This window comes from Drosophila novamexicana, unplaced genomic scaffold, assembly GCF_003285875.2.
Source record: "Drosophila novamexicana strain 15010-1031.04,08,12 unplaced genomic scaffold, DnovRS2.1 tig00001079-arrow-arrow-pilon, whole genome shotgun sequence".
Lineage (NCBI taxonomy): Eukaryota > Metazoa > Arthropoda > Insecta > Diptera > Drosophilidae > Drosophila > Drosophila novamexicana.
Window position 1 is genome coordinate 1 of NW_020824840.1, and position 15,964 is coordinate 15,964.

The 15,964-nt window shown below is 43.2% G+C and overlaps 8 protein-coding genes across 8 annotated transcripts; 4 read left to right on the plus strand and 4 right to left on the minus strand.

The window, feature by feature from the left end:
* Positions 1 to 4: 4 nt before the first annotated feature.
* On the plus strand, positions 5 to 513 carry LOC115766240 (nuA4 complex subunit EAF3 homolog; the record flags this gene model as incomplete). The annotated part of the gene is made up of 1 exon (XM_030710102.1): positions 5 to 513. A coding segment is annotated over one exon (492 nt), but the record flags the coding sequence as incomplete, so codon positions are not given.
* Positions 514 to 522: 9 nt separating this feature from the next.
* LOC115766241 (ribosome biogenesis protein TSR3 homolog) lies at positions 523 to 1,514 on the minus strand. Its single transcript, XM_030710104.1, is given in 2 exon segments — positions 523 to 1,287; positions 1,289 to 1,514. Coding segments are annotated over 2 exon segments (801 nt in total). The 5' UTR covers positions 1,487 to 1,514; the 3' UTR covers positions 523 to 684.
* Positions 1,515 to 2,803: 1,289 nt separating this feature from the next.
* On the plus strand, positions 2,804 to 7,269 carry LOC115766244 (centrosome-associated zinc finger protein CP190-like). Its single transcript, XM_030710107.1, has 4 exons — positions 2,804 to 3,205; positions 3,269 to 4,334; positions 4,766 to 5,778; positions 5,840 to 7,269. Exons 1-4 carry the CDS (start codon positions 2,804 to 2,806, stop codon positions 6,815 to 6,817), a joined length of 3,459 nt encoding a protein of 1,152 aa, XP_030565967.1. The 3' UTR covers positions 6,818 to 7,269.
* A 56-nt stretch (positions 7,270 to 7,325) lies between these two features.
* Positions 7,326 to 9,326, minus strand: LOC115766242 (zinc transporter ZIP1-like). Its single transcript, XM_030710105.1, has 5 exons — positions 8,961 to 9,326; positions 8,663 to 8,904; positions 8,386 to 8,599; positions 7,868 to 8,246; positions 7,326 to 7,797 (listed from the first exon to the last, which is right to left on the minus strand). The coding sequence occupies exons 1-5, from the start codon at positions 9,198 to 9,200 to the stop codon at positions 7,790 to 7,792; spliced, it is 1,083 nt and encodes a 360-aa protein (XP_030565965.1). The 5' UTR covers positions 9,201 to 9,326; the 3' UTR covers positions 7,326 to 7,789.
* Positions 9,327 to 9,695: 369 nt separating this feature from the next.
* Positions 9,696 to 11,583, plus strand: LOC115766258. The gene has a single exon (XM_030710118.1). It carries the CDS (start codon positions 9,772 to 9,774, stop codon positions 11,575 to 11,577), a length of 1,806 nt encoding a protein of 601 aa, XP_030565978.1. The 5' UTR covers positions 9,696 to 9,771; the 3' UTR covers positions 11,578 to 11,583.
* Positions 11,584 to 11,720: 137 nt separating this feature from the next.
* Positions 11,721 to 12,740, plus strand: LOC115766245. Its single transcript, XM_030710108.1, has one exon. It carries the CDS (start codon positions 11,721 to 11,723, stop codon positions 12,738 to 12,740), a length of 1,020 nt encoding a protein of 339 aa, XP_030565968.1.
* A 77-nt stretch (positions 12,741 to 12,817) lies between these two features.
* On the minus strand, positions 12,818 to 13,892 carry LOC115766261 (ATP synthase subunit O, mitochondrial). Its single transcript, XM_030710120.1, has 3 exons — positions 13,793 to 13,892; positions 13,128 to 13,571; positions 12,818 to 13,060 (listed from the first exon to the last, which is right to left on the minus strand). The coding sequence occupies exons 1-3, from the start codon at positions 13,820 to 13,822 to the stop codon at positions 12,905 to 12,907; spliced, it is 630 nt and encodes a 209-aa protein (XP_030565980.1). The 5' UTR covers positions 13,823 to 13,892; the 3' UTR covers positions 12,818 to 12,904.
* Positions 13,893 to 13,992: 100 nt separating this feature from the next.
* LOC115766260 (protein SET) lies at positions 13,993 to 15,918 on the minus strand. Its single transcript, XM_030710119.1, has 4 exons — positions 15,523 to 15,918; positions 14,743 to 14,932; positions 14,332 to 14,679; positions 13,993 to 14,270 (listed from the first exon to the last, which is right to left on the minus strand). The coding sequence occupies exons 1-4, from the start codon at positions 15,769 to 15,771 to the stop codon at positions 14,260 to 14,262; spliced, it is 798 nt and encodes a 265-aa protein (XP_030565979.1). The 5' UTR covers positions 15,772 to 15,918; the 3' UTR covers positions 13,993 to 14,259.
* Between the last annotated feature and the right edge of the window lie 46 nt (positions 15,919 to 15,964).

The following is a 15,964-nucleotide window of genomic DNA, read 5'->3' on the forward strand; positions in this document are numbered from 1 at the left end:
ACCCGATGAACTCAAGCATTATCTTACCGACGACTGGTATGCGGTAGTGCGTGAACACAAACTATTGGAACTGCCTGCCAAGGTGACAGTGCAGCAGATAGCTGACCAGTATTTGGCGCACAAAAAGTCGGTGAAGTCGACCAGTGCCAGCAAAGAGGTGGCCATAAACGATGTGCTCGACGGCATCATCGAGTACTTCAATGTGATGCTTGGCTCGCAGCTACTGTACAAATTCGAGCGCACCCAATATGCAGACATAATGCAAAAGCATCCAGATACGCCCCTGTCCGAACTGTATGGCTCCTTTCATTTGTTGCGCCTGTTTGTGCGACTTGGTTCAATGCTGAGCTATTCGGCGCTTGATCAACCGGCTATGCAAACGCTTTTAGCCCATCTGCATGACTTTCTCAAGTTTTTGGTGAAGAATAGCGCAATGTACTTTAATATGACAAACTTTATCAATGTTGATCCGGAATACGTGCGTAATGCGCAGTAGATGCATTAATAAAACCCGGCATAAATCAAGCAGCTCTTATTTGAATTGGACATTTTTGCTGCTTCCTAGGCTTTAATTCGAGAGTTGCTTTGCACAACTGGCTTGTAATATATAATGAAAGTCAACCATAGGGAATTTGCATAAACAAATAAATCATCTTCTTGGCCTCTTGTAAAAACTTAATTATTTTAGTTTTGCTGTTCATTTTCATCTGCACTCTCGCTGCTGCTACTACTACTTGTGGGATAGAACTCCTTCAGATCCCTTGGCTTATCGCGCTCCTTTTGCTCCGTCTCCAGATATTCGTTTTGCACCTTTAGAATCTCATCGCTGCTTTTGCACGCCGCATACGCATTGAGCAGTTTCTCGTTTAGCTCCAAAAACGCATGACCCCAGGAGAATTTGCCCATAAACCAACGTGCCTCTTCAGTAAAGCCACATATATGGAGAGTTGCTGCAATTGCCTCCACACAGCTTAACTTGCAGGGTTTTCCATAGTTGATCGGATTTGCCGCGACCAGGAATGGCAACAGGCGGGGATGGGGACTGCGCATTCTATTAAACGGTGTCTCATCCAGCTTGGCCCAGGAACAATCTATGACAGCCACCCCAGAAGCATTGACGATTTCGCGATCCTGTGGACTAACACACAACTGACCAATCGGTGAGAGCACGAGTCCTGGAAACTTTTGACCCAAACGCAAATTAGAAATAAGTCCAAGACGTGCCAGCTTCCTGCCAGAACACTTTTTCGGATCACAGTGATTCAGGTCCCACATGGCTACTGCAAAAATCTGGTGGCTGACCGAGGCCCTCCAAGTTGTCACCTGACGATTCGGATTCGGAACTGTCGCTATCGGTGGCACTACAATTGGCAAGTTCGTTGGCCTGTTGGGCGAAATTGCGTTCGCAGTTGTGATTTGATTTAACGTTCCGATAGGAGCTTGCGCCCGCCCCACGCTTGGATTTGCCTCTATGTCGCGCACTCATTTTACTCAGGTTCAATTGAAATAAATTAAATAAGTTTTTATATATAAATACACACAAGTTTGTTTTTGCTACCTTGATAGCAGCCGTTGTTATCGATTTCGTTAATAGAGCACATGCTGCGTTTTGGCGCCTTGATAGTTTTTTAAAGTAGAGAGTAATTTACTTTCAATATCTACTTCATTGTGGGTGGGCAATGACAGACTGCCAGAATTATTTTATTACGTTTAAAATAGTAGGTAAACAAAAAACTTCTCACCGAATATTATATTCTTGGTTAAACAATAATTTGCTATCGATTCTTAGGAAATTATCGAAAGTGTGGCGGTGGTGAGAAGTGCGGATTTTCAATAAGGTCACTCTGACGCCATCTTTTTCTGTTTCACGGAGAAAATTACAAATTTGTCCGCAAAAACAGTGTGCAACAAAAATCAATGTATGTTTAATACGAAATAATGAAAATAAAAACTAAAATATATTTGTGCAAATTTTGATCATACATTCCAAAGTACAATTGCATAATGACGATATTGTAGAGCCTAGCGATAACGATTGTGTGTGCAAATAAACGTTTCGTGTGTGAAAAATCAACAGAATCTAGCGCCAATTTGTTAAATAGAAAGATATCACCGCATTCAAGAATAAAAGCCATTGTATAGGTAATTAAAGCAGTTAGTCTTGAATGTGTGCAAGCAAGGCGCATTGTGCATTGCATTTCACATACACATCAGAAGCATATATATGTGGCATACATACTAGAGTTGAGAGCGTGACATGCGGGAGCAAAACACACGAAACATATATACATAAAGAATTAAAAAAAAGAAATTCTATTGACTAAGTTGACTTATGCAAAGTATATAATTTGTTATTTTTTTTAATTCGAAGTCGTTAAATGGAAAATGTCAACTGCGATTTTTTTGTAGCTTAAGTTTTCGTGCTAACCGACATACACCCATCTCTAGCATTCGCACACATACATACACAAACATATCGGAGCTGCATTGCCGCGCCACGGGCAGTTAATGTTTGTTGAAAATCAATCGACGCCAGTAGAGCGCGTTTTAGTTGTGCAAGAACTAAACAATAATATTAATTCACTTGATTTAGTATATGGTTTTTTATGTTTTTCATATTCCATTTAACAACGCTGTGTTGCAATCGTGTCCTAAATTGAAATTTCCTGCTCCCAACGGAGTACAGTTGCGCCAGCCTCACGCTAGAAAAGCCAAACAACGACAACCGAAGACGACGACGACATCGCGACGGGGAGGCCGCGTTTCAAAAATACAGCATTTTATTTGAAAGAGAACTAACAATATGGGTGAAGTGAAGTCCGTGAAAGTTGACAACTGGGGCGTCTTCTTTCTGCAGAAGCTCCAGAATTTCTTCAATAAAACGGACTATTGCGATTTAACGCTACAGTTTCGGGACAATTCACAACTGAAGGTACATCGCCTGGTCTTAAGCGCTTGCACCGATTATTTCAATGTACTGGAGCAGACTTGCGAAATAATTGACGACGCACTCATAATGCCGGCAGAATTTCAAGCGGATGTTGTGGTGCCCATTGTCAATTTTATGTACACGGGCACACTGGAGTTTGAGCTTAAAATGTATGGCAAACTGTTGCGCACCGCCAAAGAGATGAACATGACCGTTTTGCTGAAGCTACTTGAGGCCCATCGTCGCACCATGGAGAATGTGAATCGCCAGCAAAGGGTAAGAGTTGCAAATCTAGAAATCTAATTCATAACTAAACTACCAGATCTCCACTATTGACAGCCACCCAGTCCGAAGGGTATACGACGTCGCCCGATGGTACCCAGCGGCAATGCCATGGCGGCACAGCAACGTGTATCAACACCACAAAATCGTATTGGTGCCATACCAGGCAACAGCAACACAGTGCGTACGAATGCGCAACCAACACGTGGCGTGAATACACCCACAATACTGCGCACCGGCGGCATAAGCAATCGCACACAGTATATGGAGTCAGCGTCGACGACTACATTTGTCAAACAGGAGCCCACCTCGCCATTTGAGCAGCTCCGCAAAGGTTACAACAATAACAAGAGGCCGGCACAGACCAGCCTTTTATCGCCACCGTCAAAGAAACCAAGTTTGGAGGAGGTCAAGGAGTTTGCAGAACAGCAGCGCATGCGCAAACAAATCGCCGCCGAATATGGTGACCATGGCGATCCCGAATATGACAACATGATGCTGTACGATGACGTGCACACCGGTGACGATGATGATGATGATATGCCGCCACAGCCATCAACATCGAAGCAACAACAGCAAACCCAGCAACAGGTTCAACAATCCGGCACACAGACACAAATGGAACATGGCACAACAACCATCATACTCAAGCAGGATTCGCCGAGCCAAACACCCACGATTATCGTCAAGGATTCGTCCAACACGAAGCTGAATCATACTAAAATCATAGCCGAGGTGTTGCGACAATATCCACATATTGTGAAGGGACACAAGAATATCAAACTGAAAATAATGCCCAATAGTCCGGTCGATAAAGCAGCGAACGCTGTCAAACGTGCCTCACCGGCACCAGCCGCAGCAGCAGCAGGTTCTCCAGCCAGTGCCACTTCGCCACACAAGAAGCTGCATGTTTCATTCAAGCCAGACAAACCCATGATAACCACACAGCAGCAAAAGTCCGCACAGAAAGTGACAACGGCTCAGCCACCAACAGCAGAGGCAACACAGGCATCAGCAGCAGCGGCTTCTACGACAGCAACTGCGGCAGCGGCCGCGCAAAAGCGACGCATTGATAGCAAGACAATGCATGCGCTAATTGCACTCGGCGCTGAGAACACCACAGGTAAGTGCTACAGACATGAGGTATTAACGCACACTCTTTAAAATGATGCAGAAAAAAAAGTATACAACAAATTTTTGCATACATAAATACGAAAGTCTCCGATAAGCGAAAGTCTTTTGATCTAAAATAACAACTAAATAATTAACAAGAAAACATTTTAGTCACCTAAAGAAATATAGCCAGCTATTGTACAACGATTAGTATCAGTATTATAGTAGTCCAAGTTCTTGTAATTTTAGGGTGAATCTGCCGCACCGTTTAACCAGGTTAAATACCTTTAAATTATGATATACGGTCAACAAAAAGATGATATTAAATGGATATATAAATAGTTATCTTGGAAGAGCCGATCTATATTGATCAATAAAATGTCTCATCATATTCAATTTTTTCACTAAATATCTTGTCTTCATTCTGTTCCTATTCCGCAGGTCCTTGGCTGTGTCTGCGTTGCGGCGTTAATGGTCGGCCAATTAGCATTCCATCATATCGTGGTTTCCGTCGCCATTTGATCAACACCCACAAGGAGACAATTGATCCGGCGCTATGCGAGCATTGTGGTTGGCGTTCCGGCAACAATCGGGAGCTACACTTCCACATGTACACAGAGCATCAGATCAAATCGTTGCTCTACAACTTTGCGGAATGCGCCATGTGCAACCAAACGTACTTGACCAAGAGCGAGCTGGAGCAGCACATAAACGAGGCGCACACGGATGAGAACAAGCAGCAGTGCATTTATTGTAATAAGGTGTTTGCCCAGGAGCTGCAGCTGTACAGACATATGAAGAGCTATCATAAGGCACAGGCGCTTGAGGATGGCATCATTGATGAAACCGATGAAGAATATCTCGGCTCACAGGATGAAGACGAACAGTTGGACGATGAAGACCAGGAAGAGGAGGAGGAGGAGCCTGAAGAGGAACCAATACAGGAGGAAAAGGTACGCATTTTATCCGACATCAGCTTGCCGGCGAACAGTGCCATGGTACAGCAACAGTCCCGAGATGAGCAAGAAGAGGCCGAAACGGAAGCAGATGCAGATTCGGAGCAACTGCTGCAGTCGCAGACTCAGGAGCAGGAAGTCAAATTTGTCGGTGCCGACGGCAATGAGGTGGAGCTCACCGAGGAACAACGCAAGGAGATATTGTCACAGCTGAATCAGCAACAAGCTGGCGCACCCAGCGGCGGTGTTGTCATGGTGCTCAGTGAGCCCGATGTCGATGATAAGCAGGAAGGCGATGCCAAATCCTCAGCGGGTACCGAAGAGGAGGAATACGATGACAGTCAAATTTATAGCGAACTGGGCGCTACCGGTTCTGTAGAGAGCAGCAGCAAAAAGAGCGAAACGGCTGATGAGAGCAAGGAGTCCATCGATAATCTTGAATGGGCCGAGAATTTAATATCAAAGCACGACCTGGAAACAGAGCAGAACAGCAAAGAAGTAAGTAACGCAATTGTCACACAATGCATATCAATTTTAATTCGAAAAATTTGTATTACAGCCAAAGGTGGAAAAGCGTCGTGATGACATTAGCGAGAAGCTTAAAGAGCTGACGGGTGATTGGACCGAGGATGAGAACGAGGATGAGGATGATATGGATGACAAGCCCGCGACCACAGAACTAGCAGCTATTGTACAGTCAGAACCTGTAACTGAGAAACAAACAGCAGCAGACGCTGTAGCAGAAGCCGCCGAAGATCAACCTGAACCAGAAGATGATATTGACTTGGCGCTAGAGAGTTTGCATAAGGAAGGCAACGATACAGAGGTCGCTACTAAAGATGCAGCAGCCGCCACATCCAGCACGGCTGAAATAATTCAAGCTGAGCCGGAAGCAGCAGTAAAAATGGATGTGGATGGATTGCAACAGATGTCTGTTAAAGATGAATTTGTTGTGGTTAAAAAAGAAGATGATCCTGAGGAGGAATTCATCAAGGAGGATGCGCCAACATCAGTCGAAGCTGAAGCAGTCGAAAACACCAATAATGAGATCGCGCCAGAAAGCATTGCTGAAGCTGGCCCTCCCACTGGAATTGATGATGTCAATTTAGAAACGGAGAATATTCGCAAAGTGTTGATCGATGAATTAATTGCTGAAGCGGATGCGCCTGATGCCGATACGGTGGCTAGAGAACAGCCAGAAGATGTAAAAGAGGTGCCGCCAACTCAGCTACCAGAGGTAGATGGATCAGAGGCGTTGCAACTTGACGCGACTAAAGCTGTTGTGGCTACAGAGGAATTATCAGCAAATAATAACGAGGAAAAAGCAGAAGGCTCGCCGACGACGACGACGACAGCGGTATCCGATGCAACCGAGGAGAAACCAAGCACCAGCGATGCAGTTGACGTTGATGGAAAGCCTCAGGCGCTAACAGGAACGCAGGAGAAATTAAAGAGTCTCATGAATGAATGGGTCGACGAAGATGATGACAATGAGGATGAGAATGGGGTTAGTGCTGAGGCGAAAGAGCAACTCTAATTACTAGATTTATTTATGTTTTAAGTTTGTTTTCGGTTGCCAGTGCTACAGTATGACAGTTGAATGTTAAATCAGCATGGGAATTGTAGCTTATGCACGATTATATATGTATATATATATATAATGTATAATCAATGAATATCTACGGCAAATCGATTTTCGGTTTCGATTGTAAATTAAAAACTGTTTCTTTGACATTTAGTTGGGAATTTGCACCGGATTCACGCAACTTATACTTATAAACAAATAAATATAGTATATTATACATATGTAACGCATATATAGAAACAAAAGCTTAACTATCCCGATTTTCGTATGTCGCATTCTAGATCAGACCAAGAAATCAAATTATACGCACTTTGCGGGGGTTTTACTATTTCTGCTGCGTTATACCACCAACAATTCAACTTTAGTATGTACACATATATATATTTATACACATACTTATATATATATATAGAATTTGTCTATATACATATATATATATATATATTGAAAATATTACATATATAAATATGTAGTTACAAAGATGTTGTTTTAATTGGTTTAAAACAAAATTATAAAAGCAAAGTAAATGTGTACGCAATTACATTAAATCGCTTAGGATGAAGATGTTTTATGATTGATATGAACTTAGTAATACGAATCAGAAAACATGAAAACGTTATTTTGATTACCACTACATGTAAGTCTAACAAAATATAGATTCTTTGGAGAAAGCAACAAAATATAAATGTAGATATAAAGAAAATGTATGTATTGGTGTTTATTTTATTTTGCAGCTAAGCAATAATCACAGACTCACAAGAATGTTAAAACCGATTATATTATAAAAATCGCACTTTTTTGTAAAAAAAAAAATCATTTCTGGTCTAAGACACTTAATAATTCATTAAAAAAAGACAACAATTACATTTAGAACATTTGTGCTATAGATACGTGTTGAAAACAGGGCATCGCCCATGGAGATTCTCAGTCATCTGAAATGGAAATAGTGAATGCGTAAAAGCTACAAACTGATTAGCTCCAACTGACTTAGGCATGACGTACCAGCGAGATAAAAGTTAATGATGCACATAGTCGCAAAACCAGCAGTGACTGTTGCGAATTGCGCGAATCCCGCCCAGCGACGAGTCGAATTAGTATGCCAGCGCGCCTTCTCGCGCGGTATCACTTCACAGACAGTCACATAGAAGAGAGTACCGCCGGCCAGTGCCTGTATTATGGGCAGCGTAGTTTTGGACCAGGCGGCGGGAATATCAACGATAAGCATGCCCACACCAATGCCGCACACGGCACCCAGGGCAAACACTAAAATGCCAATGAAGTGCGAACGAAAGTTCGCGCGTGGATATGAGCATAACTCCAGACCCAGACAGAAGCCCATCACAAATTTGTGACACGCAACAGCGCCGAGTAGAAAGAGCACCTAGAACAGAAAGCAGACAAAGTACGAATATTTACAACTGATTCTCTTATCTGAATAAATATTTAGTCTATGCGGCAAGCTAATTCAATATGATAATCTGGCAGCATAAACTTAATGATGTCAAGGCTTGCGCGCAAACCTTGCTGGCCGAGTTTTGTACACCGATAGCCAAACCCTCAATGGCTGAATGTAAAGAGAGCGCCACAAAAAGCCCCAATGTGCCAGTCATGGACTGCGCACAGGGTTCCGTATGGCTGGTATGGCAAATACGGGCATTTGCATCCTCCACGCTGGCATCGTCACAGCCGGAAACGGGGGCATAATTGTGATGGTGATTAATTTGATCGTGACCGCTGCAAGGCAAATGTTCAATCAATACATTTAGGCAATTGAACAACAATATACACTCGATTTACTTTTCGTTGTGATGATGGTGCGTCGCAGTCGACATTGAATCTGCGCCTATTAAAGGTGAGCGCTCATCAATTGCACCATATGCATGGTTTGGGTTCGAGCTACCTGCTGCAGAGGTGGGTGCATGCGTATGCTGAATGGCCTCGCCAAAAAAGTAGTGTATGAACTCGTCAATGAAATAAATTATGAAAAAGCCGCCACACATGGCAACTTCTGCAAACTTTGAGTTCATTTGCTCGCGCACCTGTTGGTGTTAAAGGGTTATCAAATTGCAATTAGCTACGAGCCCTTCAGGCTTACCTCTGGCAAAATATGCACCAATGCTGTCGCTAGCAAAATGCCTGCACCGTAGCATAGCAGCAGCGAGGTTATTAGTGGAAATCGCAGTCGATTACGTGCTGATATAATGGCAGGCAACATTCCAGAAAAAAGGCTACCAAGCCCCAGAACTAACATGGCCAAATATTTTTCCATATCGCCACGATCCTCTGTCTGCCAGTTGGTGTTATTTGTGGCCATATCTACGGCTGCTAAACTCATAATGCCTTTTTATCACTCAGTCATCAAAAGCAAATAAACTAAAATTGGATCGACGCAATGGATCTTGAGTTCGTTGCCTGTGCGCCGCGAGTATTTAAAATTAAACAACCAAACCGTACACACGAACGACCAAAACACTACAAACCCGAACGGAACGATGACGAATTTTTTTGTTCTTCAATATTATCGCTGATGCTGCACTTATTTGGTTATCGATAGTTTTTAATCGATAGTTAAAGTCGCGAGCACTCGGCTTGGCAGGCAGTTGCGGCCATGAGTTCTGTTTGAATTCTTTGTTGTAAAGTAGCCGCCGGTTACAGAAATTATTGTATTAATATATTTACAAATTAATCTGCTTAAAAATATATTTTCTGCGTGAAGATACATACATTTTCTATATGAATACATATATGTAATAAAAAACTTTGTTTTCTTTTATAGGCTAAAGTCCTTAATAATTATGCGCCTGTCCTATTCGAATACCTGTGTTTGTTAATCAAGTGGTCCTCGAGTATAAAATCAAAATTAAACATTTTGGCGCCCTCACAAATTTTGTCTTCTGTCCATTGTAATGGAACGTCGTTGTATAGTTTGTGGGCAAACGCCAACATCTGGGTTTACCCATCCGCACAATATGGAGGAAGCTGTCGATTGGCAAAATATGCTAGCTTGTTTTGTCCCTGTCGAGACATTGCTCCACCACTGTTGCGTTTGTAATAAGCACATCAATCGATCACAGGTGCAGCAAATTCAAAAGCAGAAGGAAACCAAGGTCGACGATCTGATTGAGCAGCGGCGCGGCGTCACTTTCAACAAGGCGGACGCCGTTCTTTACTTTGGGGAGCAGGGCAAGAAAGCTCCACATAGCTGCACTCAGTCTGTAAAAGCAATGCAGACGAACGAGCTGCAAACGAAAAAAGGGAGCTTATGCATAGGTGAATCAGCACAATTGTTGAACAATCCAAAAACGAATTACCGCTCCAACTATATTGATACTGCCATCTTCAACTGCCATCCGGGGCTCCCAAGCAAAGTAAACAACGTGGCGGCCACAAATCCGAGTGATGAGGACACGCTAGACAGTCCGCGGGCTATCAGACGAACTTCTGGCAATGAGACATATACCTCTCGACAGGCCAATCAGTGCCTGTGTGGATCCTCTTGTGAGACTATCGACTCAAGAAATGCGGGAAAACAAGCTTTTGAGACCAAAAGAGCTGTTTGGAAACATCCGATTGCCACGAGTAGCAGTGCAGTAGCACCTTCATGCACATGTGGATCTAGTTGTCCACGAGTCTTGACAGCCAAAAAGCCAATGCTAAACCGTCAGCAAATGTTTTGCCCAATCAGGACTGAATCGCCACAGGTTCGCAAAAGTTTTCCAGCGGTGCAATCGTTCGATTCCTCAAGATTCAGTTCAAGCGGGTGTCCCATTAACGTATGCAACAATCTGGGGGCACTGCAACAACATATACAACAACAACTACATCAACAACAACAGAAACAGCAACAGCGGCAAAGGGTACAACAAAACCAACAATGCCAATGCTGTCTGACTTCTAGAGTGCGCGATCAGACGATGCAATGTCCATCCCAGAAATTTAATCAAGTGCCAGCAGCACAGGAAGATGAATGTATTTGTTGCCCACAGAATTGTATTAACAACACTTCTCCGCGGGATAATCGCAAAGCCGAAACAGCTCCGATGAGCTCAACAATCCCGAACCATAACTTGCAGCCGTACAAGTTTCAACATAACCGGAAGGCCACGACGGACATGCCACGATCACCGCCGGTCAGTGTGCTAATCATGGGTGGCTCCATGTTGCCCACGTACTGTAATAAAACGAGTTTTAGAGCACAACCATCGCATAGCTCGGAAATTTGTGTGCTGGAGTCGGACTTGACACGAGAAAGAGCTGTCTTCCCAGACATTGATGAGCCCAATTATACAGTCTGTCGAGCGCTAGCCCAACCAACAAATGAGGAAAATGGACTTTCCGATGAGAACTCCACGGGAGTGTTACTTTTGGGCATAGCTCAGCCCGAGAAAGATCCATGTTTTGAGCGTGGAGAAAACAAATCTCTTTCAGCAAAAATAGCTCAGCAGGTGGTCCAACATAATGCACAAGCATCTGGGACTAGCAATGAGCAAGAAATACGCTTGGATGAGCTCGAACGCCTATTGACCCAACAGCGGCAACTGCAGCAGTGCATTCAGGCTAAACTAAATGAGCTCCAGGGCAGGAAAGCTCCTGCAACGCCTCGAATGAGTGCGGGCATCGCTACAAAGAACAGCAGGATGCCGCTCCTTCGAACCGGCCCGAACCCAACACGGCGAATTCTACCAACAATGTCCAGCTACAAGACAAAGTGAGTGAGGGCGTAAATCGCACTGTTTGAAAGTGTCCCCAACACGAATGTCTAGACGAAATCACAGTTACCATAAAATTTCAAAAAAAACAAGCCAAAAAAATTCAATATATTTGACGAATTTTAAGTAAAAATTAAACCGTTCCAATGAGCCGTCGCTGTGTCGTCTGCGGCATCGAAACCGCTGAGGATGTCATTGATCGCGTATGCCATTATCCCAAAAATATCAAGGAGGCTCGCATCTGGCAGCAGAGCATGGCCGCCTTCGGAACATCCGTGGAAAGTATACTGAAATGCTGCTGTGTCTGCATTGAGCACATACCACAATTTGTGGAACGTACTCAGAAGCAGGCAGCACTTATTAAGGAGAAGTACGGGAAGGAGGTTCATGGGACGCTGGCCGCATCTCCTAGTCCGAGTCGTCCGTCGCTACATGTGCTACTCCTGCCGGGCGCCACGCTTCCACCGTATTGCGGCAAGAGCATCGATGCTGAAAACGGAGAAGATCAAGTCAAGAAGGATGATGCATTGGATGAAGAAATCTATGTACGGGAATCATCCTATAAGGATGGCGGTGCGAGGTTTCCTGACATCGATGAGACCCAAGTAACTGTACTGCGCACACCCATGCACAATGAGGAAGAACTGCAGAAGCTGGAAAAAAGCAATGAGGAATGTGGGGACATTGGCACTTTACGCAACTGCACGGATGTCTTACTGCTGGGCCGAAGTCAGAATCATCCCACCGATAAGTGTCCATGCAAATGCGAGCAATGTTCAAAGACAAAGTTCGCACCGGCCGAACTACCCGGTTGTCCAGAACCATTGATACTCCCAGATCAATCGCCCTGCAGTGCTGAATGTGAGAGCAAGATGCGTCAGGAGTTGAGCGCAATAATCAAACAGCAGCAACAGCGCATTTACGAACTGGAAAACATGATTGCCCGCCAAGACGACTGGTGTATGGGCCTGCAGCAGAAAATAGCTGACCTGTATTCCAATTTCGGATGCCGGGATAAAACGGTTAGTTTTGGGGTCAAAGTTGGTGACAGCGTGCAAGGCTATGACCAGCGGAGGCCAACTGATGGACAGTCTGAACAGTCAATTACTCCCAAAAGGCAAAAATCGAGTAAAAATAGTATCTTGAAGCCGGAATCGCCAAAGTGACAAGCTCTTAACCATTTGTCTTGTACATATTACTAATAGTTTGATTGCACTTGAAACAATTATTAAATTGAAATGTCTTATAATAGCTGGAAAAGTTTGAAGCTATCCCCAAGAGTTTTATTCGCTTTTACACGCCGCGCAAAATCAACAGTAAATCCTTAAACTTAGGCAGCGGTTTGAATGACATCTGTGTATAGTTTCACTTTGGTGGCAATGCTCATGTCGACATACTTGTCGCCAATGGAGACAATTAGTCCACCTATAATGCTGGGATCTACGCGAGATGTTATTTTCAGCGACTGGTTGGGCTGCAGGAAGGACTGAAAAACAAAAAGCAAACACAAAAACTGTTAAATTTGACAACCATTTACAATTTAGAGTATTTACCTTGAGAGCGCCCTCCAATTGCTTGTTTTGGCCAGCATCCAGCGGCTTGGCAGAGACCACTTCGCAGACAACCTCGCCGCGGTGGGCAGCCATTATGGTCCTGAAGGCATTGATAACCGTATCCAGCTTCTTCAAGCGTCCATTGTTAGCCAAAAGACCCAACAAATTGGATGTGGCTGGTGCAAAGCTCAGCTTGGTAGAAGCCTCTTGCAGTGCAGTAGCCATGACTTTCTTATTGATGATGGGGCTGGTCACTTGTTCGTGCAGCTTCTTGTCGCCTTTAATGGTAGATTGCAGAGCGATCAAATCCTTTTCCACCTTGTCCAACTGGTTCATTTTCGTGGCAGCCGAATACAAAGCAGTGGCATAACGGCCCTCCAGTCCGAACAACTGGATTGGTGGTTTGACCACCTGCTGCGAAGCAGCGGAGCTGAGGGTGCGGCTCTGCAAGAATGGAATGTATATCAATATTACACATAAACTCTTTAAATCGCAATCAAACTGTGTTTATTGGTTAAAATTGCAAATTACATAACCAACAAATTCGCGTTAGATAATTGTTTTGTTTTGATATCATTGCTAGCATTAAACACAAACATTTCATATTTCACCGCTTTAGCAAATCTAAAACAAAGTTAATTTCATATATATTGTTAAAAACCTACCAAAAGTGCTAATTTGTTAACGGAGGCCATTATTACATGCACAGAATTTTTCACCTAAAAATCGCAGCTGCGCCGTACAGGGTTGATTTGACTAAGCCTTGCTAGAGCTGCCACTGCGCCAATTCACTTACCAGGGCGGCATGAAATATTGCGATGGCCAAATATATCGCTGGAATACTCAACTACAATAATGCTATCGATTTTCAGATTCACGTCTTTATTCGTATTTTAAAAAACTGATGTTTTGTAGATGGGTTTTTCGGAAATACATATTGATTTTACTTATAACATAACGGTGTAACTGCCTAAAAATGTGTTTTTGCAATTGTCACGCAACATTTGAAATAATGTAAGCGTCTTTATAATCCCGTCCCGACATAACCATACGGAAAATAATAGTTATAAGTGGTTAGCACATTTGGAAATCAGTTAAAATATTCAAATTGCGCACATATTGATTGAAGGTTTTACTTGTCATCTGCAATATAAAAAAAAACATGATAGACGACTCCTAAAATATAATTCCAGGTTAAGCTAACCTTCATCGTCGAGGTCTTCATCGCCCTCATCTTCTCCATCATCATCCTCAAATGTCTCCTCTTCGTTGTCATCGTTTTCATCTTCTTCTTCGGGTTCCACCTCAATATCAGGTACGAGATAATACTGCAGTGGATTTGGCCAAAGATCATCCTTTATCAGTTCAGCTATCTCGTCGTTGACGGGGTCAGCATTGTCCGAAAACCAATCAAAGAATGTCTTATAATCGGAATTCCTTTTCTTCTTGTTGCCGTAAGGTTTTGTTAGCAACTGTTTAAGTAAATTCTTCCCCTCCTTCCATTGAATGGGCGTGCTAGTTGACGCGGGCCAATCACCATTCTCGGAGGCAGCTAAATGATTTTAATATATTACTAAGATATAGAAAAACCAGTTATATTTTAAAGAGCACTTACCCGCTGAATTCAAATGAAACTCTTTGGTGAGAATCTTGTTTTCAAAATATGGATTTTCATCGAAGTGGAAATTTATGCGGTATCCAGATTTTATGTCTTCGAATTCCTCAACCTCCAGTTTGTTTAGCGCATGCAGACACTCTTCCTCTTCTTCGTCCAGAATGCCTGATACTTGCGGGTGGTTGATGAACTAAAAAATGTAACTCAAATTAGCGCTTTACCACATAATCGAAGGCAACCGGGAGTAAAAACTAAACAATCTGAGTGATATATCCGCAATTGTGCAATTGATAGCGATGCACGACAGCGTCGTGTACAAAATTTAAACATGTATATTTATAATCACTTAAACACTTTTAGTAAATCCAAAAAATTAACGTGTTAAAATACATTTTAAAAAGGCCGATTAATTTTATTATATAGTGCGAAAGCTTTGCGCCTGCAGCATTTATCGATACATTGGCCCTCACATGCACACGAGCGCACACACATACACAGACAAAAAAAGAGCGGTGCGACCGGTGGCGGCGGCATGCATAGAAGACTAAGATGAAAAAGAACAAACGAAAAAGTTCCTCGAATAGAGAAATTTTTCATGGACATGTAGTAGAGACACAAAATCAATTAATGTTTTTTTGATTTAACAATGCTGGGCAAGCATTTCCGCCACTTGAAAAACGTCTTTACTAAGATATTTCAAAGTTACACATGTTAAACATGCAAATCATGCCCACAGATAAAGATGCCCCCGGTTTTCTACGTATGTGCATATATACTCACAGAAGTCACCCAGAAGTTGGGGATCCGTTTGACGAGCTCGCTCCGTTTTTCGTAGCACGGTTTACGTAGTTTGTTATATTTCTGCTCTACTTTCAGTATCTCCTCGCTGGCTTTCTCGTTTAACGCGTCAATCTCGTTTTGACAGGCATCGATTTGTTCCAGCGCCTCCGACTCCTCCTCGTTGGGACCGGCAGATGTATTTCCATCTCCGACAGCATCCAACTTCTGTCTCTTTGGCACGCTCGACATGATGCTGGTATAGTTGTTTTAAATGGAGCGGCGTTTAAGATAAAAGGTTAGCTTAATGATGTTATTGCAAATGGCAATTAGTTTATCTAGTACAGTTGAGCAGAAGCCGAATTAATAGACACTTTATGTGCGCCGTTCACTGCGTTTGCGAATTCTGCTCTGAGTGTGGCCGAATATTGCAATCGCAAATATA

Bases quoted from the DNA above. Each gene is read 5' to 3' on its own strand.
- LOC115766244 (XM_030710107.1), top strand. From the start codon at position 2,804: ATGGGTGAAGTGAAGTCCGTGAAAGTTGACAACTGGGGCGTCTTCTTT. The intron at 4,335-4,765 runs GTAAGTGCTACA...CCTATTCCGCAG, and splicing joins CGGCGCTGAGAACACCACAG to GTCCTTGGCTGTGTCTGCGT. The intron at 5,779-5,839 runs GTAAGTAACGCA...TTTGTATTACAG, and splicing joins CAGAGCAGAACAGCAAAGAA to CCAAAGGTGGAAAAGCGTCG.
- LOC115766242 (XM_030710105.1), bottom strand. From the start codon at position 9,200: ATGAGTTTAGCAGCCGTAGATATGGCCACAAATAACACCAACTGGCAG. The intron at 8,600-8,662 runs GTAAATCGAGTG...TTTGCCTTGCAG, and splicing joins CACCATCATCACAACGAAAA to CGGTCACGATCAAATTAATC. The intron at 8,247-8,385 runs GTTTGCGCGCAA...TTTCTGTTCTAG, and splicing joins TACAAAACTCGGCCAGCAAG to GTGCTCTTTCTACTCGGCGC.
- LOC115766258 (XM_030710118.1), top strand. From the start codon at position 9,772: ATGGAACGTCGTTGTATAGTTTGTGGGCAAACGCCAACATCTGGGTTT.
- LOC115766245 (XM_030710108.1), top strand. From the start codon at position 11,721: ATGAGCCGTCGCTGTGTCGTCTGCGGCATCGAAACCGCTGAGGATGTC.
- LOC115766261 (XM_030710120.1), bottom strand. From the start codon at position 13,822: ATGGCCTCCGTTAACAAATTAGCACTTTTG. The intron at 13,572-13,792 runs GTAGGTTTTTAA...CCATTCTTGCAG, and splicing joins TTAACAAATTAGCACTTTTG to AGCCGCACCCTCAGCTCCGC. The intron at 13,061-13,127 runs GTAAATACTCTA...TTTGTTTTTCAG, and splicing joins AATTGGAGGGCGCTCTCAAG to TCCTTCCTGCAGCCCAACCA.
- LOC115766260 (XM_030710119.1), bottom strand. From the start codon at position 15,771: ATGTCGAGCGTGCCAAAGAGACAGAAGTTGGATGCTGTCGGAGATGGA. The intron at 14,933-15,522 runs GTGAGTATATAT...TACATTTTTTAG, and splicing joins CCAACTTCTGGGTGACTTCT to TTCATCAACCACCCGCAAGT. The intron at 14,680-14,742 runs GTAAGTGCTCTT...AAAATCATTTAG, and splicing joins GTTTCATTTGAATTCAGCGG to CTGCCTCCGAGAATGGTGAT.